We start from the raw sequence: 26,277 nt of genomic DNA, 5'->3' as shown, positions 1-26,277 counted from the left end.
AATCTTAAACCTCTGCCCCTGCTCCAGTTCCTCAGCCACACATTCATCCTCCAAATGCTCCTACTCTTACCCTACCTGGCACGTGGCACTGGGAGAAATCCAGGGATTACTTCCCTTTTCTGCATTCTACCTCGTTCCCTGGCATCTTTCAGGGCCCCCTTGCCTTTCCTACCTATGTCACTGTTGCCAATATGTACCATGACCTCTGGCTGCTCACCCTCCCCCTTTTAGAATGCTGTGAACCTGATTGGAGACATCCATGTCCCTGGCCCTGGGGAGGCAGCATACCATCCAGGTGTCCCAGTCGTGCCCACAGAATCTCATCCCTTTTCCTCGAAGTATGGAATCTCCTATCACTGAGACGTGCAGTCCCTTTCACCTCTCTTCTGGTCATAGCACCAGCGGCTCCCCACCCTCCCGGTAATGGTATTGAAAACGGTATACTTATTATTGAGGGGAGCAGCCACAGGGGTGCTCTCTACTGGGTGTCCTTTTGTACTCTTGTCCTGGCAGTCACCCAGTTACCTGCCCCCTGCAACCTAGGGGCGACTACCTCCTCGTTCTCCCATGAGCTGAAGGTCATTGAGCTGGCTCTCCTTAACACAGTCTCTAAGGAGCTGCCGCTCAGTGTGTATCTGCTAATCCAGGAGGCTGGAGGTCTCCCAGAATTCCCACATTTCACACAAAGCCATTTTCATGGCACTAACTGTGCCCTAACGGACGGGGAATGAAGAAGAAGCTTACCAGGTACTTAACTCACTCGCGCCTGAGGAGTGAAAGTCAGAACTTCCCCACCCTAACACTGGCCCACTCACCCAATGACTGCTCTGCTTGCCCCTGCCTTATTTTAATTTGTCCTTGCTAATGAATCCCATTGGGTGCAGTTCAAACTCCGAAAAATGCCACAAAGTAATGCCTTCTTAGTCTTCAACCGCAGACCCGTGTAAAGGCGTTTCGCTGTCTTGTCCTTTGTTCACTGATCGGAAATAGTTCAAACTCAAATAATGGTTGGATTTAAACCTCATTTTTTATTTTATTTATCTCAGTAACTACAGTTGTTTTTAAATAGTACCATTTAAATTGTTGTCAGATGTTTATAGCCAAGTGCTTTTACTTTGTATCCTTAAATGACCTGAAGACAGGCTCGATGATTTTAGTTAATTATTCTTCACCAGCACCACTCAGTAACAGGATTGCTGGTAGTCTGAATGGAGCTTGGCGTAGTCTATTACATTGTTGTTTAATGTGTACAATAGAGTGAATTTATGCCTTGTTTTCCATCCATAGTAATGGAAACTGGACTGAAATTCTGTTGAGGATTGCAAGATTCTGAATATGACCTCTTGCAACCTTTAGCTGTAGCGAAAATTGCTGAAGTTAAAAAAAAATGGCTTGGTTCATGCATCACTGAATCTACACTCGTCAATAATTGTACTTTCTGTCCACTGTTCAACTGTTGTATGATTCCCTTCACTTGTTTTATAAGTATGTGTAATATATTCTGATATAATGATTTAAAAAAAATGGGAACTCTAAGCAGCAGTATTAAAAGATGAAGTGGAGATGGTGAACAGTATTGGGTGCGGGGTCCTCTCTCAGCTTATTCTGACTCGATCCAGTGTTAGTGTGTAACTCTTGCAACGGCTTAAGCAATTAAAAGCCGGTGATGCCGATTGTGATGTTTTCCCCAAATAAAACCATAAGTAGTTTCAGGAGGCCTGCAGAGCATCTGAATTAATTTCAAAGTTCAAAGTAAATTTATTACCAAAGTACGTATACGTCCCATCTGCTACTGTAAGATTCATGTTCTTGCAGACGTTCAACGTGGAACAAAGTACTAGAATAGAATCAATGAAAAACTGCACATGGAGTGTAACAGGCATCCAATGCGTAAAAGAAGACACTAGGCAAATATAAAAAAACAATTAAGTTTATCATTTCCTGTACACAACTGTAATGAAAACAAAATAACTGTTACTCTGGATCCGATGCAATAAAAACACAAAAGATAAAGAACACAATAATGCTAAAAATGTGCGCACACAATAAATCTAAATACCATAACGTAGCTTATTTGTTTATAAAATGATGCTAATCTGTACATAAGATGGCTGGCAGGAAATAATAGAGGAATGGAGGTGTTGATCAGACTTGCTACTTGGAGAGAGTAGCTGTTTTTGAGTCTGGTGGTCCCGGTGTGGATGCTACTCATAGCTTCTTAATGGGAGGGGGATAAACAGACGATGAGCCAGGGGTGCGGGTTCTTCAATGATGTTATTGTTATTATTTATAATAAATAAAGCCAAGAACATGAGTGAAGAGTGCTTGAAAGTGAGTCCATAATTTTCATGCCTTAACTACACTTGTTAAAAGTAAAGTGACCACTGTGCCCCACATTGCTACTAGAAGTCATTGGGCTACCATGCTTGTTTCAGTAGTAGTCCACATGTCGCAGCCAGCTCACCAATTCATGGACCAAACACCTGATTAGCTTTGCACCTTTAATGACATCATCATGTTCACGCAATTCTCAAGCACAAGTGGCATTGCAACTGGAGATTTCTATTCAAATTTCTGGAAAAGTGTGTTCCAATCTAGTAAGCAGCTTGGTAGTATTGTACTCTGAGAAAAGCTGGTTGTTGTACTGAGAAAGGTTGTGTCATGCAACCAAATTGCCAATCTTTGAGGTCCACTTGCCCATATTAAAGTAAGAACATCAGCTCTACCCTGGCTCTCCTGCACACTGTGGGGCAGTTCACCACAGCTAATTATCTGTCAGTCAGCACACCTTTGGAGCATGGGAAGAAGCCAGGACACACACCGAAACCCTAAGTTGTCACAGTGAGAATGTGCAAACTCCACACTGACTGCATTGCATTTCTTCTCGGAAACAAATCCGAGGAGACAAGCCCTCTGACCCTCTGCTGTGAGGATGGTTCACTTCTGCTCTTGGGGGTGGGGAGGCGGGCTGGAGCTTTTGCGTGTTAGCAATTGAAGCCTCTGTTGACTTCTGGCAGAAAAGCAAGCCTCCCCACCAAAATGATCTGCAATCACCACTGACACGGCACCTAAAGTTCACAGAGGCTGTGCTCCTAGTGGCTCCCCAGCAGATGTGCAAATAATTGATGATTCCAGTATCTAGTGCATGTGCATGGCTTGTCTTGTTCTTCAGATCCTTTCTCAGTGTCAAGGTCATTCTGTGTGGTAATTGAATCAGATTCACAAGGGACTAAGCTGTGTGTTGCAAGGAATTGGACACTGTTTGCTCTGTTGCCTCTGGTGTGTGCTCATGACTCCATGGTAACATGGATCAAATGTGTTATGTGTATTAAGTATACCTTTAGCAATGGGAGAACAGCATCCCATAGGCTTTGTATACATGAGTAACTCTCCAAGATACAGAATATTGTAAGGCCTCAAAATGCAAGGACATCCCTTTAGAACAGAGATGAGGAATTTCTTTAGCCAGATGGCTGTGAATTGTAAAATTAATTTCATTGGATATTTTTAAAGGGAGGTTGAGAGGGAAGATAAATCAGCTATGATTGAACAGAGGAACAGACTTGATGTGCTGAATGGCTTAATTCTGCTCCTGTGTCTTAGTAAAAAGGAAATGAGTGGAATTAGTTGAAATTGAGCCATAAATATGGTACCAATGGTTTAAAAAAAAACTCCTAAAGTATGATGGCATTGACCATATCACTTTCTGCACAGGTTGCAAAATGCATGGAGAATTGTGATCTGTTTTATTGGATTTTATTGTATGTAGCCTGCAAATGCAGCATCAATGCTTGACTTTCATTACCTTTGTCTTTTATTCTCTTTAGCTCCCATTGGGAGTATAATTAGTAACCGTTATTCTACTCGTGTGGCGGTAATTCTTGGAGGAATATTGGCTACTCTTGGCCTCATTCTCAGTTCATTCGCAACTTGCCTGGAGTATCTGTATCTCTCACTGGGAGTCCTGACTGGTAAGAAATGTATACCATACTGTAAATTGGAAATTGAAACAAGCAGATGCTGAAAATCTGAAAGAAAAATAAAAACTGTTGGAAATATTCAGTAGGAAGGCACCATATATGGAAAGAAAACAGAATTTATGTTTTAGATGGAAGATGTTTCATCAAAACTCAGTCCATATTGGGAACAATTTGCAGCAAACAAATAACCTACCCCTCTGAGGGATGTGGGAGAAACCTAGGCCACTCAAAGGAAGAGCAGAGAGAATGTATGAACTGCGCACAAGAGGTTGTTGTGGAACCACTGTCACTGAAACTGGGCAGCAGCAACACTGACTGTTGCACCACTGTGTCACCCATGAACTTAATTATTTGAATGACATATTGTTCAGCTACTGTTACAAAATTACTCTATTTGTTTTGTTGGACAAAAGCACATATTTAATTATGGTTGTTCAGAGCTGTCAAATGAATAAAGCTTGCTAATGCCTTACTGTTTAATTAATATACAATTGCATGAGAAAGCAAACAATAGAAGACTTGGAGATGTAGTTCTGCCTGTTTTGTGATTACATCACAATTTGGGGAAAACTATTTTTGCTTGAAATTTTTTTTTTACTGGGAAAACTGTTTCCTTAGTATCAAGATAGGTCCAGAAATAATACTGCAAATCTCTAAGCCGATTACTTTGGTGACTTTCTAGATGCTCTCAGTGATTAACTGGACTCTGAAAACTCACACTTGTTCCTCAACCTCACTTTATTTACTTGTGCACAAGGAGAACAGTATGGCCCCTGTCACTGCACTGTCTGAACTTTGAACAAGGAAATGCTACTTTTATACAGGTGTGAATATTAGCTTCCAATTTTTGGTTCACTCTTCAATAAACTTCATTGTAGATGAAGGAAAAAAGTTAGCTCACTTAAATATCAAAATTTCTTGCTCTGAGGAGACGATGAGTGAAACTTCTATGCTGACTTTTTTCTGGGCAGCAGGGAAATGCAGAGCCTCTTCTGGCCTTGTGGGGGATGTAGCAGAGCTGGTTCATTGTAAAGAAATTGGACTGTTGCCATATTTGATGCTTCCAGTGTCTGTTGAGTCATTACACAGGGAAAGGTCTCAGCCAGTCCTCTCTTTGCATCTGCAGTAAATGGGGCTTCCATGACTGTTATTCATTGGTGAAATTTGGCATAGAAATCACCTGTGCTGTGTTTTGGTCCGTAAAATATCATTTCGTACCTCCCTTGCACTTTATTAAAAAGCTCCTAAGCAATTGCAAAATTCATTCTTATCAATTGAGAAAAACAGCCTTGTATGGCTTTTGGGAAATTGGGTGACTGCATTTCTTAAATATTATTTGATTCAGTGGTACTGTGGCTAAAGGAAACTTCACACAGATATGAACAGTCCATGCACAAGCTGAATAGATCCCATTGCATGCCTTCTCTGCCTGTTAATATCTCTTGAAAGAATTATCCAACCAATGGCTGAAGGTAATCTCTCCTTATCCATTGATATTTTCCCCAAAAGCATACTTTATTCCAATAAATGCACTTGATACAATCAGGTCATGTTTTTCTCTGTGTTTGCTGTACCATCTATTCAATACATTTTCTTACAACGTGTCAATTGTTTGTATTTCCTCAAACTATGCATCCATGAAGCACTTTAGAGGCTGTTTTGGGCACAGCCATTGTGTTCAGTGACAACAGAATCCTTTGTGCTCCTCCAATACAGGTGATATGGTAGCTTCTTTAATCTTTACTGTGTTCTTTAACAAGTATTTAACTCCAATTATCAATTTGGTGAAACATGTGCTTTTCTCTCTCTGTGGAAAGAAACTTGAGACACATTGACAAATTGCAAGAGGATGTGTTGATTTACTGATATAGTGAACATTGGAAAAACGTAGCAATTGTATGCAACCACGTAGGCAAGTATCCTGACTGGTTGCATCATGGCCTGTTATGGAATCACCAATGCTCAGAAATGGAAATGTCTACAGAAAATGATGGTACAACCTCGTCCACCAAAGGAATCCCTCCCTACCAATGAGCACATTTATGAGGAGCGCTGCCACAAGAAAGCAGCATCTTTCAAGGACGCCACCATCCAGACCTTACACCTTCACAACTACCATCAGACAGGAGGTATAGGAGACTATGGTCCCACACCACCAGGTTCAGAAACAGTATTACTCTGCTGTTCCACCAGTCAATAAGATCATGGCTAAACTGGCAGCAACCTCAATTCCACAGTCCTTTCTACCACAGGCAAACTTGTACCTCTTGCTAATCAAAATTTCTTTCACTACCCTTTGAGGTAGGTAGTTCCAAAGACTCAGAACTCTGAGAGAAAACATCTGCATAATCTTGATTTGGATGGTGATTCCCCGTATTTGGCTCTAATATGACTCTAAATCCTTCAAAATGAGGAAATATTACAATTTCCACTAAGCCAAGGCTCAGAATAGAGTAGTAAGGTGACTTTGCAAGGGATCAGGCCCATTGGCCTAATTTGTTCAGGCCAACATAGATGTTCATCCACACGAGTCCCATTTGCCTATATTCGGTCCATAAGCTTCTAAGCTTCATCTGTTACTCAAACGTATTTTATCCTAGAATCCTAATGAAGTGGTTCAAAGTCCAGGATACATACACTTAAGATCATTGTAGATGAATTTGAGGGGAGGTGAGAAAGAAGTATTTCACCTAGAGGGTGACACATATATCCACAACTCAAAGCCTGTAAGCGTGTCAGACACAGAACATTGGTAATGCCCTTGGATCTGTAGTTGAAGAACTGCGAGCTGCAGGATAATATGCCTCATCCTGAAAGAGTAATTGCATTGGTACTTCCTTTTCAACCAGTACAGGTATGATGGGACAAATAGCACCCTGGCTCATGCACGATACTTTTATTTTCAGGGAGAGTAGATCTGACAGTCATTTTCTGCAGCCAGTCCTCTCTAGACTGATGGATCCTGACTGATCCACTCTTCTCTCTGCCTTCTTAAAGCAGTCGGCAGGTGTAGCACACCTGCTGAGCCTTGCTACGAGAATCCAGGTCGGCCCGAGAGTTATTATGAGAATCTCCACTAATGATCTAATAATGAGATTCTGGTGGCTGCTTCTGTCCAGCTGGGAGTGAGCCCTAGAATATAGACAAGGCCAACAGGTACACAGTCTACGTTAGTCAGTGCTGCTCAACCCAGCAAATTGGAGATGTCAGCCAATTCAGCAGGGAGAGCAGTAAGTGGACAATTTTAGATTTAAGAATACAGCATGGTAACAGGCCATTTTGGTCCAATGAGCCCTCATCAGCCCAATTACTCCCATGTGACCAGTTAACCTCCTCACCCGTGTGTACTTGGAATGTGGGAGGAAACCCAATTGGTCACGGAGAGACTGTACAAATTCATTACAGTGTTATGTCCGTAGCCCTCTCCTTTGTGAGAATCACAAGATCACCGGTGGGTTGGGTCAAGGGGCCCAGGAAATGAGAGTGGGACGTGCAAAATGCCTCGTTTCCCCGGCAATGTAAAGCTATGGGACATAGCCATTGTCTCCGGAAGACCAAGTTGTGTATCGAGTACTGTACTATTCATTGAAGCCCCTCAGGGGATGAGCAGAGTGGGCTGGTTGAGGGATTGCATCATCCCAACCTGATTGACATCGGAGACCCTGTGAGGAAGTATAAAAGAGGGTCTGGGGAACAACCCCTTTAGACGCACCAGAAGAAACGTTAAGCGACCACGTAACAGCACGAAGTCATCTGAAGGAAGCCACGTGCGTTCGATTCTGTGGCTGGAACCACGGAAAAAGCTTTTAGCTAACAACGGGGAAGCCCGCTCCCCTGACTCATTGGCATCATAAAAGACCTGGGGCAAGTTTAAACCGCATCACTTTTAAACCCAACAACGCTGCAGCTTGAACGAACTGATAGTGACTGTTATCTTTCCATCGGACAATACGTTAACCCCTAGACAACGATAGAGCTATTTCTTATTGGTTATTATTATACCCGTGCTTAGATTTAGTATTGACGATGTATATTATCTGTATGTTTGCATTAATCTTATTTTTGTGCCCTTTATCAATAAATACTTTTAAAAATAGTACCATCAGACTTCAACGGACCTCTCTATCTTTGCTGGTAAGTGATCCAGTTACGGGAATTCGTAACAACAGGCAGTGATGGGGATTGAACCAGGATCACTGGCTCTAATAGCAGCCAAGCCACCCATGAGAAGATGAGACTGTGGAGGAGCCTGGTGAGCCAGCAGAAGGATGACGAAGACTACTAGGGAGGTCGCAGCTTTACGCCACTCACTTCATATTGCAGCACAGCAGAAGTAGGTGTGGCCTGCAAGAGAGGTAGATGATTTTCATTAGGCACCTGCTAAATGCAGTTTCCAATGCCCTTGTCTGCATTGCAGTCTTTCACACCAAGGTTCATCAATAGGAACTGAGAGACTCCAGGCAAAGCATTAGTGAATGGAAATATGATCCATTTGCTGAGATGGCTCACTGCAGCTGTCTTCAGTGGTGTGCTTGTCACCTTGACTTAACTAATCCCCTCATTGCTTGAATGAGTGGGGGTTCCCATTCCTGAGGCAGCCCACCTCCCATTGCGTGCAAGAGCTGTCTCCTGTAGATTAGTCTCGCTGGTGTGTTATACTGGGAGCTCCCTTTCCCTCCGCTGCTACAGTGTGTGGGGAGGCTGTCTGCGTGCCTTGCTGTCGAAGACTAATGGCTTTCTCAGACTGCCACATATCAAATTGTCGGCAGCTGCCTTTTGTTGAGCCCGGTTCCTTTGGGAATTGGGCAGCTTCCATTTTAGCCCATGTCGCTGTTTGTCAATGCCTCTTCAAATATCTCTTGCAAATATCTATGGTGCAAGACTCAATAATAATTTAGCACACCTATAGGCTGTAAGTTCCAGTTAGTAGGCAAGAACTTGAAACAGTCTAGTTTCTTAGAGAGAGGGCTACTGTAGAATATATTCATTGAAAGACAAGTAATGCTGACAGATGTAGATCTTAACATGCTTTGATTACACGCTTACAGCAGAGTGATGTCCGGTTATTTGTTGTTTTGTGAAGAGCAGAATCTGGTAACTCATTATCACTACAAAGTGAATCTAAGAAAGGACCTGGACCTGCTGCAATTTGCCTCTCACCACAATAGGTCTACATTGGTTGCAATCTCACCAGCTGCACTCGGCCTTGGATCACCTGGACAATAGCAATGCCTATACCAGGCTGCAGTTTATTGATTACACCTCAGCGCTTACCACTACCATATCCTCAGTTTTCATCAACAAGCTCTAAAGCCTGAGCCTCTGTACCTCCCTCTGCAATTGGATTCTTGACTTGCTCTCGAGGAGACCACAGTGTGAATTGGAAATATCTACTCATTCACAGTCAACACTGGATGCATGCTTAGCCCACTGTTCTACTCTCTCTGCACCCATGACTGCATGGCTAGGCGCAGCTCAAACACCATTCTTAAATATCCCAATGACAGGACTATTGTTGGCAGAATTTCAGATGGTGATGAGGAATTGTACAGGAGTGAGAGCTGGCTGAGTGGTGTTGCAACAACGAGCCTGTACCCAGTGTCGGTAAGACCAGGGAATTGATTGTGGACTTCAGGAACACACCACTCCTCATTGAGGGATCAGCAGTGGAAAGGGTGAGCAGTTTCAAGTTCCTGTGTGTCAACATCTGAAGATCTATCCTGCATCCAACATATTGACACAATTACAAAGGCAGTGGCTATATTTCATTTTGAGTTTGGGGAGATTTGGTATGCCACCGAAGTCTCTTGCAAAGTTCTGCAGATGCACCGTGGAGAGCATTCTAACTGGTTACATCACCATCTGGTATGGAGGGGCCACTGCACTGAATCAGAAAAAGCTGCAGAAAGTTGTAAACTCAGCCGCTCCATTATTGGTACTAGCCCCTCCAGCGTAGAGGTCACCTTCAAAATGCGATGCATCAGAAAGATGGCATCCCTCATTGAGAACCCCCAGCACCCAGGACATGCGGTAGTCAGTGGTATGCAAACTACTGGAAAGGATTCTTAAGGATAGGATCTATGAGCATTTGGAGAAGTACAGTCTACTCATGGATAGTCAACATGGCTTTGTGAAAGGAAGATTGTGCTTCACAAGCCTGATTGAGTTTTTTGAAGAGTTAGCAAAAGAAATTGATGAGGGTAGGGCAGTGGATGTGGTCTACATGGACTTTCTAAAGCATTTGACAAGGTCCCTCATGAGAGACTCATCCAGAAAGTCATGAGGCATGGGATAAGGGGAACCTTGGCTGTTTGGATAAAAAATTGGCTTAAAGGAAGAAAGCCGAGGGTTGTTGTGGAAGGAAAGTATTCTGCCTGGAGGTCAGTGACTAGTGGAGTGCTGCAGGGATCTGTCCTGGAACCCCTGCTATTTGTGATTTTTATAAATGACCTGCATGTAGAGGCGGAAGGATGGGTGAGTAAGTTTGCAGATGACACAAAGATTGGAGGAGTTGTGGATGGAATTGTAGGTGGTCGAAGTTTACAACAGAATATAGACAGGCTGCAGAGTTGGGCAGAAAAATGGTAGCTGGAGTTCAATCCGGACAAATGTGAGGTGATGCATTTTGGAAGGACAAACCAGAAGACTGAGTATAGGATTAATGGTCAGTTACTTAAGAGTGTGGATGAACAAAGGGACCTTTGGGTTCAAATCCATACATCCCCCAAGGTCACTGCACAGGTTGATAGGGTAGTTAAGAAGGACTATGGGATGCTAGGCTTCATTAACAGGGGGATTGAGTTCAAGAGTAGAGAGGTCATGTTACAACTCTACAAATCTCTGGTGAGACCGCACTTAAAGTATTGTGTTCAGTTCTGGTCACCTCATTATAGGAAGGATGTGGAAGCTATGGAGAGGGTGCAGAGGAGATTTACCAGGATGTTGCCTGGATTGGAGAACAAGTCATATGAAGCTAGGTTAGCAGAACTGGGACTTTTCTCTTAAGAATGAGAGGGGACTTGATAGAGGTTTACAAGATTATGAGAGACATAGATAGGGTGGATAGTCAGTACCTGTTTCCCAGGGCACCAATGGCAAACACCAGAGGGCATATGTACAAAATTAAGGGTGGAAAGTTTAGGGGAAACATCAGGGGTAAGTTTTTTACACACAAGGTTTTGTGTGCCTGGAATGACTTGCCAGGGATGGTGGTGGAGGCTAAAACATTAGGGGTATTTAAGAGCCTCTTGGACAGGCACATGGATGAAAGAAAAATGGAGGGTTATGGGGTAGTGTGGGTTTAGTACTTTTTTTTAGGGATTATATGAGTCAGCACAACATGGAGGGCTGAAGGGCCTGTACTGTGCTGTAGTGTGCTATGCTCTCTTATTGCTCCCATCAGAGAGGAGATAGGATCCTGAAGACACAAACTTCAGTTACAGCTTCTTCCCCTCTGCCATCAGATTTCTAAATGGACAATGAATTCATGAACACTACCTCACTTTTTTTAACTCTCTTTTTGCAAATATTTTAATTGTGTGTATTTTTTCATGTAATTTATTGTTTTTACTGTTATGCATTGCAATATTCTGATGGTGCAAAACAACAAATTTCATGACATATGCCCATGATATTAAACCTCATTCTGATCTGAAGAGCCTTGAGCTTTCTTTTTATTTCCAGTCAATTCAAACAAACGAAAATTGTTGTGACTGTTCAGCTTCAGGTAGAAGTTGTTAGAAAGCTGTCAGATTGCAGATTGCAAGCTTTGTGACAAAGCACACTACTGAACCCCCTGTCTGCGACAGAGCCAATCTCAGTTATACATAGAACATAGAACACAGACCAGAAACGAACCCTTCAGCCCACAATGTTCTGGTGACTCAATTACATTAGTAATCAAATACCCGATTAAACTAGTTCTTAAAAGAACTGGATACCAAATAGGAGCTGACCTCCTCCATCTTGTGCATTGCATTGGGGATCAGAGTCAAAGTAAATTTATTATCAAAGTACATATAGGTAAGTGCGTATGGCCTTGAGATTGGCAGGCAATTACCGGAAAATAAAGAAATAAAATAGAAGATATGGAAACCTATAAGCAAAGACTGTCAAACAACCATTGAGCAAAAGAAGACAGATTGTTTAAATTAAAAAATAATAATACTGAGAACACGAGTGTTAAGGTAATTGAAAGTGAATCTACAGGTTCTGTAACCAATTCAGTATTGTTCTTCAGAAATGATGACTTCTGAAATGATAACTATGTTTTTTCTTTCCACAAGTGGACATTTGCTTATTTCCAGCATTTCAGGTTTCCAGCAGCTGTAGTTCTACTTTCCCATTAGAATTTAAAGCAGGTTTGTGTGAATTCCGTCGGCAGAAGAATTAATGTTAATTCAGGTGGCAGTATATGCCTTTGAGAGACTGTTAACCTGTTGAGTCCTTCATGTACTAGATATTTAAATATTTTATACAGTATAGTCAATGATTTTCCGTGATGACTTTGCTGTCTGTATTTCTTGGATATCTGGAACAAAGAATTGCTGGAAGAGTTAGATTGATAGATCTGTCTCAGATTAATGTTTCCCTCTTGGCAAATTCTTTATTTTGTTTCTCTAACCAGTTTCATGCAACTATTCATCTGCCTTTGGTAGTCCTGTCACAGAATGACAGGAAGACAAGATCTCCTGGCATGGCATATTGAGTGGGAGCAATGATGTGGAAACTTTTCTTTTTAAGTTAGAAAGTTTAGTATTTTCCTGAAATAGGGTTTCCCCCCCAAATTCTACAGGTTATCAGAGCAGGAGGGGCAGGAAGTGTGTGACTGCCAATGTCTTTTTTATGTATTCTAAAAAAATTATTCTCTGTTGCAGGTTGTGGATATGCTTTAGCTTATTCTCCTTCCATAGCAATTGTGGGAAAATATTTCAGTAACAAGAAAGCCATGGCATATGGGTTGGCCATGTCAGGAAGTGGAATTGGGACCTTTGTTTTAGCTCCCGTGGTACAGCTGCTGATTGAAGAATACTCTTGGCGCGGGGCATTGCTCATCCTCGGAGGCCTCGTAGCTAACATTTGCGTCTGCGGTGCTCTGCTGCGACCTCTTTCACTTGCCGAGGATCTGTCCATTTCGAACATTAGCAGTATTGCAAGCAGAAATTCTTATGAGGAATGCAGCTACAAGTCACAACATGAGGATCCTGCGCTGCCCCGCCATTCTGTGGACTCAAACTCCACCAGGAAAGATTGTGTCAAAAAGAAACTCTGCAACTGCTGCCCATCATATAAAGAATATGCCTTCCTCCTGACGCCAGACTTCTTTGTATTTGCTGTATCACTGCTGTTCTTAGCTTATGGTTGTAGTACCCCTTTTGTACATCTAGTACCATACGCCGTAAGCGCTGGGATCAGCCAGCAGCAAGCAGCCTTCTTAATGTCAATCCTTGGCATTGTGGACATTGTTGGAAACATCTCATTTGGCTGGCTAACAGATAGAAGGTAAGGTTTCAAAAAGCAAAAGCGCTCACTTTGTATTCTGTGTGAAAATGACTGAACTTGTCAGCTGTCAGATTATTTGCAGCACTAAGATGGGGGTTCCCAAGCCTTTTCATGCCTTAGACCCGTACCGTTAACCAAGAGGTCCGCGGGCCTCGGTTTGGGAACCCCTGCTCTAAGATCATTGAAAGTGGTTCAACGACTTGGCATTCTTTTCCCCAGATCCATTCAACAAAATGTTCTCACAGACAAGAGAGAATCTGGGGATGCTGGAAATCCAAGCAACACACACAAGCTGCTGGAGGAAGTCAGCATCCTGCTGAAGAGTTTCAGCCTGAAACGTCAACTGTACTTTTTTTTTCCCCCTTGGATGCTGCCTGGCCTGCTGAGTTCATCCAGCATTTATGTGTGTTGCAACAAAATTTTCTGTTCAAATTGCAAAGATATTATGATTGGTACCGACCCTACCAGAGTTTTGTATTGATAGCAGTAATAGATTTAGGATGAACCAGATGTAGTGACAAGAGGATTATCAAACCATGCTGATATCTGCCATTGAATGTATTTCACATTTACTCTGCCAGTAAGGTTATTTGATTCCTTGAGACAGGTTTGTTTCATATCTTCAGTGTATATCTACAATCTCTGCTAATCTACTACATAATAAGTGAAAAAGGATAATCAGTTTAAATACAATGAGACTTTGCCCTTACATCATCTCATCTGTGGCAGAAACCCTCATCATGCCTGAATTACCCCTAATGGATGCTTTGTTTATAAATCCATCTGTCTTATTTTTTTTTTGCTTTTATGTCTATAATCTCCACCGACCCCACAGCAGTTCCCGAATTATGACCTGTTTTTAATTGTTGTCTTGTTGATGGCATGTCCTCAGCTGTCAAATCCCTGAGTGTTTGAGTTTCTCCTCAAGGAATCTCTGTCTCTTTATTTTTATAAACAATTCCTTAAAACCTACCTCTTTGACCAAACCTCTAATTATCTGCCTGAGGACTCTTCTGTCAGTCAGCATCAATGATCCATGCTCTATGCTACCGCATGGCACATTTTACTGTGTTAAGGGGAAGGGTTGTGCCACTGTTGGGTGTCCTTAATAATTCACGTTTTTACCATTGTTTTAGGTTCCTTTATTTTATCTCACTTTAAAAAAAAATATATTCTCCCATTCTTTTGTTCTACCTTCTGCTGTGCAAACCTTTTTGATACCTGGCTTTACTGATTCTATCCTTGCTTCAGTGTACTCTTTTCATTCTTGGTGACTTATATAGTCTTTTAGCGGGAAGTGAATATCTTAAGAAATGTGATTTAATTGACCTCAAAGATTATTTTCTTAACAAATCATTAGTAGATGATATAAAGACTAACATGGTTGTTATGACCAGAAGTTGGCAGCACCCATGCACAGCCAAAAAGCAAATGTTATTTTAGTGTCAGAGTGGAGATGGCTATATTGTACTCTTGGATATGCCAAGTACTATGCTTGGATTTCTGGAATAAAACAGTTAGATTCTTCAAAGTACTTGAATGCCAGAAGTTAATTAGAAACGTAAGGGCTGGGAGAAGGAGGAGGTTGGGTTACAGAAATTGTTTGCTTCTTGAGTTTAGTCCATCTGATAAATGGAAAGATTAATAAATCATGTAACTGATTTGTCTGTGTTTATAACAGATAATTGGACTAATGATCCTTAAATTGGAAATGTACAGCATTGTATCCTTCTCCATCAGTCACATCCTCATTCAGGACGTTGGACAAATGAATTTGTAATCGGCATCTTGACTTATTTTTGTTTCTAAATGAGAGGGCCCCAGAGAGTATTGTAGAACAGAGAGACCTTATCTGTAGAGGTATATAGCTCCCTGTAAATAATGGCCATAAGATCATAAGACATAGAAGCAAAATTAGGCCATTTGGTCCATCGAGTATGCTCAACTATTCTATCCATGGCTGATTTATTGTCCCTCTCAACCCCATTCTCCTGCCTTCTCCCCATAACTTTTGGTGCCTTGATTAATAAAGAACCTATAACCTCTGCCTAAATATACCCAATGACCTGCCCTGTACAGCCACCTGTGGTAATGAAGTAAACAGGTGCACCACCCTCTCTCTAAAGAATTTTTTCCTCATCTCTGTTCTAAATGGATGTCCATCTATTCTGAGCTGTACCCTCTGGTCCTAGACTCCCCCACTATAGAAAACACCCTCTCCACATCCACTCCACCTAGGCCTTTCAATATTTGATAGGTTTCAATGAGATCCCCCCATTCTTCTAAACACAGCGAGTTCAGGCCTAGAGCCATCAAACACTTCTCGTATGTTAACGCTTTCTTTCCCAGAATCATTTTCTGAACCTTCTGGACCCTCTCCAATGCCAGCACATCTTATCATTGATAGGGGGCCCAGAACTGCTCACAATATTCCAAGTGCGGTCTGACCAATGCCTTATAAAGCCTCAGCATTACATCCTTGCTTTTGTATTTTAACTTCTCAAAAAGCGAGACAGGTAGACAGAGTAGTGACGAAGGCATTTGACATGGTTAGGGCTTCGAGAACAGGAGTAGGGATGTCATGCTACAACTGTTCAAGTCATTGGTGTGACGTTACTTGGAGTATTATGTGCAGTTCTGGCCACACAATTATTAGAAGGATGCCCATAAGCAGAAAGGAGTGCAGAAAAGGTTCACAAGGGTGTTACTGGGACTGGAGGGTACAAGTTATAAGGAGACGCTAGATAGGGTAGAAGAGGTACTGTATATAAAGTCATGAGGGGCATAGGTAAAGTGAAAGGTCACTGCCTTTTCCCCAGGGTAGGGGAATCTAAAACTAGAGGGATGGGTTTTAGGTGAGAGGGCAGAAATTTAAAGGATAACAGTGGATGGTGAATATATGACACAGACAGGCAGAGGAAGCTGTAGAGGCAGGTACAATTACATTAGTTAAGAGGCCCGACGACCGTTCTGTGGTTAGGAAATGTTTAGAGGGATATAGGCCAAAGACAGCAAAATGTCTTGCTCGGGTAGAAAGCAAATATTTCTCTCTTCTTCTGAGATTTACAGAATGTATTGCAGTTGCTTTTTAATTCTGTTGAGAGAAGGGTAATAGTTTTTAATAAAAATGAATCACTCTGTCATTGTCGTGCTCAACAGTGAGCAACGATGAGTAAAACGAGGAAGGTTAGTAATAGAAAACCACATGGCATCTGCAGAAATTAGCAGGTTTAAGATTTGATGATGTTGTTAGTCAGAACTGCTGCCTTAGTTAGGTTTTTTATCAGAAATGTACGTAAAATGCAGTTGCTACTGAGCGAAGTTGGAGCACGTTGCTCCTGAGCTGAGAGAAGTGCTTAGAGCGCCCCCTGGACACTACATGTCCAAATAACAGCCCACTTCCATATTTCAGTTTCTTTAGATGAGAACATGTTTCTAAGGATTTTATGGCAGAATTGTTCAATTATTCTGATGTTAGATATGTTAAACTATTTTCCAGTGAACTTTTATTGCTGTTCATCTGTATATTTGATTAAATAGTGCGATCTTTTCACACACTAGAAATGTACTGCGTGAAACAGTTCAGAATAGTTAAAGCTGAATGTGGTCTCAGGAATTTGGAAGGATAACTTAACCAATAGTACTCAATATTCCAGCACCACAGTAAGGCACTTGGAATGTGGTCTTTCATTTGTGGGCTAATTTGATGGGTAAAATATTGGTGTCCTCTTTCTCCAGAGTCTAGCAGATAATGATGCTGATTTAAAGGTGAGCACTGCTTTCGTAGCTTAGTGGTCCATCAGCTAATGCACTCTGAACCCCAGATGCCGAAACAGAAGCAAAAAAGGACTGCACAGTACTCATTAAGGGAATCCTCCTCAGTCCAGGGGATGACTGAAGTCTAGAATATACTGTCCGAAGAGATGGTGGAGAAACATAGGCTTGAAGCATTTAAGAAACATTTAGTTAAGTTCCTGAAACATCATTGTATGGAAGGCTGCAGATCCAGTGCTGGAAAATGGGATTGGTATGGATATGTACCCAATGGCTGGCACACACACGATGGGCAGAATGGCCTGGATCCTTGGAGTATGATTCTACTTACAGGTTGCTGGTCTTCTGGTCACTTCGATTTAGATGCGCTTGATATTTTCTTTGATGTGCTTGCCTTCTGCAGTTTGCACATTATTCTCATGTGGTAAAGCCACTAAGTTAATATTTAACCAGTGTCATTGGCTCTACCACATGAATGGGGTGCACAGCCTAGTTAGTCCCTTCTCTCCTGAGCTGTTTGATCACTTTGTACAGCCCTCTGCTGCCTTGCTGGTAGCCCCTGTGCAGTGCTGCTCCAGAGCTTGGTAAAGGGTACCGCGGCCGGCTGTGGAGCAAAACTGGGATGGCTCAGTGCCAGGTGTACTCCACGACATGGGCGGCAGCAATGAGGATGGGCAGCCACCATTGTACATCAGTACCTGCCACATCACAGCGAGGATGGCTGCAGGCCAAGCGCTGGAAAATGGGGTTGGTACAAATATGTATCTGACAGCAAGCAGGGCTTGGGCCGTTGTGATTATCCATCTGCTCCAACCCACCGGACACCCCTCTGCAGTGAAAGTGCCGTCTGCCAGAAGAAGCGGGATCTCCCAGTGGCCACCCGTTTTAATTGCACCTCCCCTTCCCATTCTGATATGTCTATCCATGGCCTCCTCTACTGTCACTATGGGGCCACACTCAGGCTGGAGGAACAACACCTTATATTCTGTCTGGGTAGCCTCCAACCTGATGGCATGAACGTCGATTTCTCAAACTTCCGGTAATGCCCCCTCACCAGTCCCCATCCCCTTTTCCCTCTCTCACCTTATCTCTTTGCCTGTTCATTGCTCCCCTCTGGTGTTCTCCCCACTTTTCTTTTCTTCCATGGCCTTCTGTCCTCTCCTAGCAGACTCCCCCTTCTCCAGCCCTGTATCTCTTTCACCAGTCAACATCCCAGCTCTTTACTTCATCCCTCCCCCTCCTGGTGTCACCCATCATCTTGTGTTTCTCTCTCCCCAACTCCACCTTTTAAATTTATTCCTCATCATTTTTTTCACCAGTCCGGCTGAAGGGTCTCAGCCTGAGACATCAACTGTACTTTTTTCCATAGATACTGCCTGACCTGCTGAGTTCCTCCAGCGTTTTGTGTGTGTTGCAGTACAATTGTAGATGGATTTGTGAAATCTCACAATACCTTTCACCACAATTATTATCAAAGCTGGTGTCTAACTGCATGGCCAGCTTCTGCTGTAACCCTAACTGTATGTTTGCAGATAATACCACCATAGTGGGCTGTATCTGAAATAGTGATGAGTCAGAGGTCAGGAAGGAGAGGGTGAGCCTACTAACATGGTGCCATTACAATAAACTTTTGTCAAAGGTAGCAAAACAAACAAGCTGGTGACTGACTTCAGGAAGGGAGTGGCCCATATGCTGTTGTTTACACCAATATCGTTGAATTAAAGAGGATTGAGAGGTGTTTTATGTTTAAGAAAAACCACAACAACTCAGTTACTGCGGTCCAAAACCTGAACACCAAAGTACGGATGACCGAACTTAAGGTAATAAGTCATTGCGTAAGACCAACCTCTTAAAGTGAAGCCCAACTCTACTCAATGTCGGTGGTTTCTGCCAATTACATTACCCTACAACTTCGCCATAATCTTGTCTTATGCCAACCATTTTGCCTTAGCCAAGAAAGTTCACCAGCACCTGTACTTGCTCCGAAGGCTAAAGAATCTGGCATGCACCCTTTCGCCATCACCAGTTTTTACCGATGCAGCACAGAAATTATCCTATTCGAATTCACCATGGCTTGATATGGCAGCTTCTCTGCCCATGAACACTAGAAACTGCAGAGAGCTGTGGGCACAGCTCAGCTCAACACAGGTGGTCTCACTTAAAATTGTGGGCAACTTTCTGATGTAGTCAGATCTGATGGAGGTCAGACTCATCCAGGTGGCACATTTCCTCAGGAGGAAAACAAGCATGTTTTAAGTAGAACTTCCTGTTCTCCACTCTATCACAGATAATCCTTCTGTTCTCTCCAACATCTCCCCCCCCTCCACTCCGTCTCCGCAACTTAAAACATCCATCATCAAGGACTCTCACAATCTAATCCATACTCTCTTCCCGCTACTGTTCTACCATCAGGCAGGAGGTACAGGAGCCTTATGTCTCACACTGTGAGGTCAGGAACAGTCACTGCACAGTAGCCACCTGGCTCCTGAACCAATGTGGACAACTTCACTTACCTCAGCTCTGAACTGATTCCACAACCTATGGACTCACTTTCAAGGACTCCACAACTCATATTCTCGGCATTATTTATTTATTAATGTACTTGTTTTTGGCCAGTTTGCCTTTTGCACATTTGTTTTGTCAATCTTTGTATATTGTTCCTTAATTCTATTATATTTTTTTATTTTCCTGAGAATGCCTGCAAGAAAATAAATTTCAAGTAGTATATGTAGTATATCTGTACTTTGATAATAAATTAACTTTGAACTTTGTTATTTAACTTTTCTAAAAATGTTAACTCTGCTTCTTTCTCTGCAGATGCTGCTGGACCTTCTGAATGCCTCCAGTATTTTTGTTTGTACTTCAGGTTTCTAGTATCTGCAGTTTTTTGCTGTTGTTCTGAGGATCTACTTAGCTGATAAAACTCAACCTCTGCCTTACACACTGAGGAAACGTGCACTTTTTTTTTACAGTTAAAGTACTTCCCTGCCCAAATGAGAAAATTTGTGATTACTGAGCTATATTGCATAGTTGTCAGCTTTTCCTCCCTATGCTGCTTTTTAAAATGGTCCAATGCTTTATCTTCAGTTCAGTGGTGTCTTAGTACATGTAACACATTTGCTGCATTTAGGGATTCCATTCTGCAAACTTTGCTGTCAAAATACATCTTCCAAGATTTACCCTAATTATTTCTAGATAGTATTTTAATAGTGTTATGATTCTCTGCGTAATGGATGTGGTAAAAACAGATCATTATGATTTTATTTGTTGACTAATATACAGATATATTTTAATCTGGCTCGCGCCTCTCTTTAAATCCACAGATGCTTGAAGAAGTATCGCAAATACTTGTACATTTTAACCATTGGGCTGGATGGCCTCTCCTCCCTCTTCATTCCTATTCTGAGATCTTTTCCACTCCTTGTTCCCTATGCAGTATTTTATGGATACTTTGATGGGGCATATGTTGCCCTCATCCCAGTAGTAACATCAGATATAGCAGGAAATGCTTTTCTCTCCTCTGCTCTGGGAATAGTGTATTTTATCCATGGGATACCCTATCTTATTGGCCCACCAATAGCAGGTCAGTAATATGGTTCATGACTTCCTAAAATGATTTAATTGTAAATATGATCAGTGAATTTTACTGTTTTCTTACAATTTGTAAATATGTTTCAGCCAGTCTCTGCCATCTCACAATATTTTTGCAATATGTCACCAGAAAAAGTTCTTCTGTTAGCTGATATAGTTGGTCTGTATTCTAATTAATTTGAGTGATTTTAGTATCCAACCTTGTATTCCAGAACCCAAAAAATTAACACATTAACCAAAAGATTTCCAGACAAACTTATTCAAACATCATTTCTGAGGATTAGAATACAGCACAGGAACCAGGTCCTTCAGCCCAGGATGTGCTGAAGCAATTACATTGACAATCCAATATTGACAATGTAATTGACAATCCAATTTCCTCTGCCTACAAAATGTCCATATCCTTCCATTCCTCCGATTTCTTGTGTCTATCTAAATGCCTCTTAAAAGTCTCTTTTATTTCTGCCTGTACCACCATTCAGGCACTAATGTTGAAATGCATTACCTTGTTGCCAATAGCAGGGATGAAGGACACAGGAGAATGAAAGTGTGGTTCCCCCACAGCCTCTCAAACCATAGGAACTGCTGGCTGAAACATGATTAAGTCCACTTGCTAGTTTTACTGGAGGGTGAATCACGTTATCCATCTGTGGGTCATTGCTGGTGTAATTACTCCCCAGATATGGTTCCATATCCAAATTTAACTTCTGCCTCAGTTTCCATTGATAATAGAATTTGTCACTGTTAGTGCTACAAGTTTGTAGAGATGTGCTTAACTACTTGTATTTGTGCTGTTAGAGTGGGTGAGATGGTTCTTTGTATGTCTTGAGGATGGTTGTTATTTTCTTTTCAGGTTGGTTGGTGGATACAACAGGAAGTTACACAACTGCCTTTCTTGTCAGTGGATTGTCCATGATATTCAGTTCCATTTTGGTGATTTCTATTGACTGGATAAAGAAATGCAGAAATTCAGCAGATGTTCAAACCACCGTCATAGAGTCAGATCCTAGCACTGCAACTTCTCAGACTGCATCAGACAATCAGATATAACGACAAGAGTTTGTATGGAATGATGCAAACATTAGGAGTAACAAATCTGGTGGCTTCTGAAGATCCTCAAAGCATGGAAACCATTTTGTGTAGACAATCTGCAATTGCATCAGCCTCAGTAAATATTTTGTTAATTCTTTCAATGCCAAAGTATTTTTATATTCAAAATCGTTATTTCTTTAAATTTTCTAATTTCCCTTGTACATTCCACACATCCCTCTTGACTAGCCAGCTAGGTCTCTTGCTGTAAAATCCTGTTTTTTATGAAACAAACCAGGATACATTTGTGACTGTGTGTCTCCATAAGATTTCTAAGTGTCAGTTTAGTCCTCATTACACATGCTGATATAGAATCAATAGTCACTTTCTTGACATAGGCTGTTTTTCCAGGAGAAATGTACAAGGGACATGGAATAAAGTTGGGTAATTAGCTGTGATCGCCCAGAATAACTGAACTGAGGGGTCTCTATGAGCTCCCCTAATTCCCATATTGAAATTTTCTTGGATTGAATTGCTTTTGACTCAAATTATTCACTGCAGTTTGTGATGACTAGTACAGGAATGTATCACATGAGTACGACAAATGCTTTGCCTGAGATAGGAATCATAGAAGAACGTTAAAAGATGTGTGTTTAAAAGAGTATTAAACTCACCTCTCCCTTTTATGCATTAAAAAACAAGTTTATTTTTCAGCTAGGTCTTAATGACACCATGTTAATTTTCTTTGAATACTGAGGAGAATTTCAGTTTCATTAGTATATTTTTCGTTCTGACAGATTGTTTTCCTGCTATCACAATTTAGCTCCACCTGGATGGGAGCCCTTTGAAGCTTTAACACTAGCATATGCCAGTTCTGTTATCTAAATAATCAAATTTGGCAGTCCATATTTTACAAAAGATGAGCAATCACCCTCTACGACAACTCTTGGAGCAATCCTATTACACCATCTATATCTCTGCAGCCTATTCTCACACACATCCATTAACGCTCTCCATTTCTTCCCCTACCACAGTTTGTCTAAGGGAAACTTACAGTAGGCAATTGACCTATCACCCTGTATGGCACTGGGACGTTGAGGAAATGGGGGCAACTGGGAGAACCCACCCAGTCACAGGGAGAGCGGTAATTCACATTTCCAGTGCAGAGGAAGTTGCTGCTCAGGGAAGCCCTTTGAAAATCTCACTGGAGAATAGGGAACTACTTTCTGTTCGTTTCAGGAGTACCCAGCGCTAGCTGTGCCGCTGAACAACGTCATTCAGCAATGGAGTATGTTAATTGTACCTGCCTGATCTGCTGTGTGAGCAGTCCATTTTGTCACTGAATCTGCCCAGTTTAATTTCTGGTGTGGTGTAGTTTAAACTGAATCATATTCCGCTTAAAGAAATACCGACCATTTATTTCCATTTTTTTTTAAGTACCCAGTGTCTTAGATTCAAGTCCAGTGTGAACCACTGTCAGAAGGGAAGAAACATTTCTGTGTCCCACTTAAAGGGATCTAACATTGATTATTCTTTTATTGAGACCCATTAGAATATATTATTGTGTTCATCTGGGCTACCACAAAGAAACTAATTTCTTTTTTTTACCTTCTTCAGTGCCTAAGACTTCTGCACAGTACTGTAGTAATTTTATGTATTGCACAGTACTGCTGCCACAAAAAAAAACATGACCTATGTGACCGATGACAAACCTTATATGGGTATCTACAGCGGGAAGAGGGCAGGGAAAGGGGAATCATAGATGAAAAGAGGGGCGGGATCAGGCTGCTCCTGAGGTAAGTTCTGTAATGAACAAAAAAACAATTGTTTAGAGTCAAATGAACTTTCCTGGCATTGCAGGGCTGGGTGTGTCTGTACCAGTGCTACCCCACCCCCCGTTTCCTGGCAGTCCACGGTCACCATCCCCACACTCCTCCCACAGCACTCCACCCTCTCCATTCCCAACATCCTTTGCCCTCACTAGATTTACAAACTTACTCTCCGCTCCACCTTGACAAATACAGTACTGTGCAAAAGTCTTAGGCACCCTCGCTATGTATTTGTGCCCAAGTCTTTTCCACAGTACTGTACATTTTCAGCCCACCACTCTTAGTGCTTACAACAACCCTGAGCCCTTTGGTCCTCTCTCCAGTGTCCACCTCTGCCACTGTGTTCATATAAATGATGCACAATAGCACTGATCCCTGCAGCACACCAGTTGATACAGGCTTCTAGTCTGGAAAACAGCCTTTCACCATCACCCTACCATTAAACCAATTGTATATCCACTTAGTTATCTCTCCCTGGATCGCATGTGATCTAACCTTACAGGCTAGAGTTTTGTAGCAGCTTGTCAAAGACCTTTGTAAAGTACATATAGACAATGTACATCACCCTACTCTCGTCTATCCTTTTGGCTACCTCATCAAAACAAAATTAGTAAGTTTTTGAGGCACAGTTCTGTATATAAGCCTTCCTTAATATTGATGTCAAAAATAGGTGTTGCCACTAGTCCCATCCACTGGAACACTTCCCAGAATTGGTGTTAACGGAAAACAGAACCACTGCTGTATCAAAGCTGATTGCGTGGAATTGTATCAAGCTTTAGGAAGCTCTCACCATCACCTTTGGATATGCAATTCCATATGGGTATCAGGTACAGCAGACGCAACATCAGTCACATTAAGTGACGTCACCAGCTAACATTCACATCACATGAGATCCACCTTCTGAAATTTGTCCTGCCTTTATTCACATATCAACATAAACAATACACGTTGCATCCTTCACATCACAAGTACTGTCTTATCACATGCACCCTGCAGTTTATTCACCCTGTGAGTTCATTCACATTGCAAATATTCACATAACAGGTCACTTTCACATAAACCTTGCACATTAGTCAGTCTCTAGTCAATATCTATATCATACTTTGCATCATCCATATCAAAAGCTACGATATTGAAGTTAAACAGGAGATGATTTATTTCAAGTGATCCAATTCATTCCACACTACTGTATCTATACATGCTGCTATGAGGAATTATCCAACATCATTGCCAAAAGTCTTTAAATTATGGATAAATATAATCATTTTGCAATGCTGACAGAAACTACTTACACAAAGGGTACATATACAAAGGTGTTTTCATGTAACTCAAATAATATTAAGCTAAATATTGTTCAAATACAGATTTGTAAATTTTAAAGTTATTAGGAAACACTTTTATTCTAATAATTGAAGCCATATTTGTGCCTCTTTTTAACTATATATCTGCAGTTTTATGAAGTAAATTCTTTCAAATGATTGTTGTGACCTAATTTGCTTTTTATTAAATGAAACTTGTTTACTTGTCATACCTTCACAACTTAATTTAAATAGTTTTCTACGGTTACGTAAGTTAGGGAATTAAAGTGGTACATTGTTTTAGGAGTTTGAGGAGATTTGGTGTGTCACCTAAAACACTCAAGAATTTCTACCGATGTACCATGAAGAGCATTCTGACAGGCTGCATCACTGTCTCGTATGAGGGGGGTGTGGTGGGGAGGGTAGCTACTGCACTGATCAAAGTAAACTGCTGAAAGTTGTAAGATCAGTCAGCTCTGTCATGGGCACTAGCCTCTGTGGTATCCAAGACATCTTCAAGCAACGATGCCCAGAAAGGTGGTATCCATCACTGAGGACCCCCAGCACCCAGGACATGCTCTCTTCTCATTGTTATCATCAGGAAGGAGGTACAGAAGCCTGAAGGCACACAATCAATGATTCAGGAACAGCTTCTTCCCCTCTGCCAACTGATTTATAAATGGACATTGAACCCATGAACGCTACCTCACTACCTTTTTATTTCTGTTTCTGCACTACTTTTTAAATTTAACTATTTAATATACATCTATATACTTACTGTAATGAACATCTGTTCTTCTACATCGTGTATTGCATTGTGTTACTACTGCAAGGTTAATAAATTTCACGGCATATCTGGTGATATGAAAGCTGATTCTGATACATGAACGGTAAGAATTCATCTGGTTTTACTGAGGAAGGCCCTGTGCCCTGTGACTTGCACCTACTGCCACCCCTCAGGCTCAGACCCTAGTTTTACCTGATTTGTTCACTCAACTGAGGCATGGTGCATGAAGGCAAGCCCTCTCCCCTCCCTGTGTGAGGGTTGTTCGGTGCCTATGACACTGCTTGGCTCATGGACCATTGAACTTTGCACCATTGATCCTTCAGTGAAGACACAAATTCCATTCAGGAAAAAAGAAAGCACCTTCGAATTCCTAGACCGGCGACTGAAGTTCTCCTTGGCGACTTCCTAGCAGTGATCAAAGTTCAAAGAAAATTTATTATTAAAGTACATATGTACATATCAGAAAGTACATATTAAAGTATATGCCA

General features: G+C 41.7%; 1 protein-coding gene across 6 annotated transcripts in view; it reads left to right on the top strand.

The window, feature by feature from the left end:
* LOC132379530 (monocarboxylate transporter 12-like) overlaps positions 1–25,861 on the top strand; it is a 109,355-nt gene extending 83,494 nt beyond the window's left edge. For 5 of the 6 annotated variants that reach the window (XM_059947517.1, XM_059947513.1, XM_059947515.1 and 2 more), the window contains 4 exons: positions 3,828–3,971; positions 12,857–13,481; positions 20,579–20,838; positions 21,700–25,861. In XM_059947517.1, the coding sequence (XP_059803500.1) occupies positions 3,828–3,971; positions 12,857–13,481; positions 20,579–20,838; positions 21,700–21,896 (1,226 nt within the window). In that variant the 3' untranslated portion in view covers positions 21,897–25,861. Of the gene's footprint in view, positions 1–3,827; positions 3,972–12,856; positions 13,482–13,700; positions 20,549–20,578; positions 20,839–21,699 lie in introns of those variants that run through there. The other variant, XM_059947519.1, reaches the window with a different exon arrangement.
* Positions 25,862–26,277: the final 416 nt, after the last annotated feature.

This window comes from Hypanus sabinus, chromosome 22 (genome assembly GCF_030144855.1).
Source record: "Hypanus sabinus isolate sHypSab1 chromosome 22, sHypSab1.hap1, whole genome shotgun sequence".
Taxonomy (NCBI): Eukaryota; Metazoa; Chordata; class Chondrichthyes; order Myliobatiformes; family Dasyatidae; genus Hypanus; species Hypanus sabinus.
This window is presented reverse-complemented; position numbering and strand designations above follow the sequence as displayed.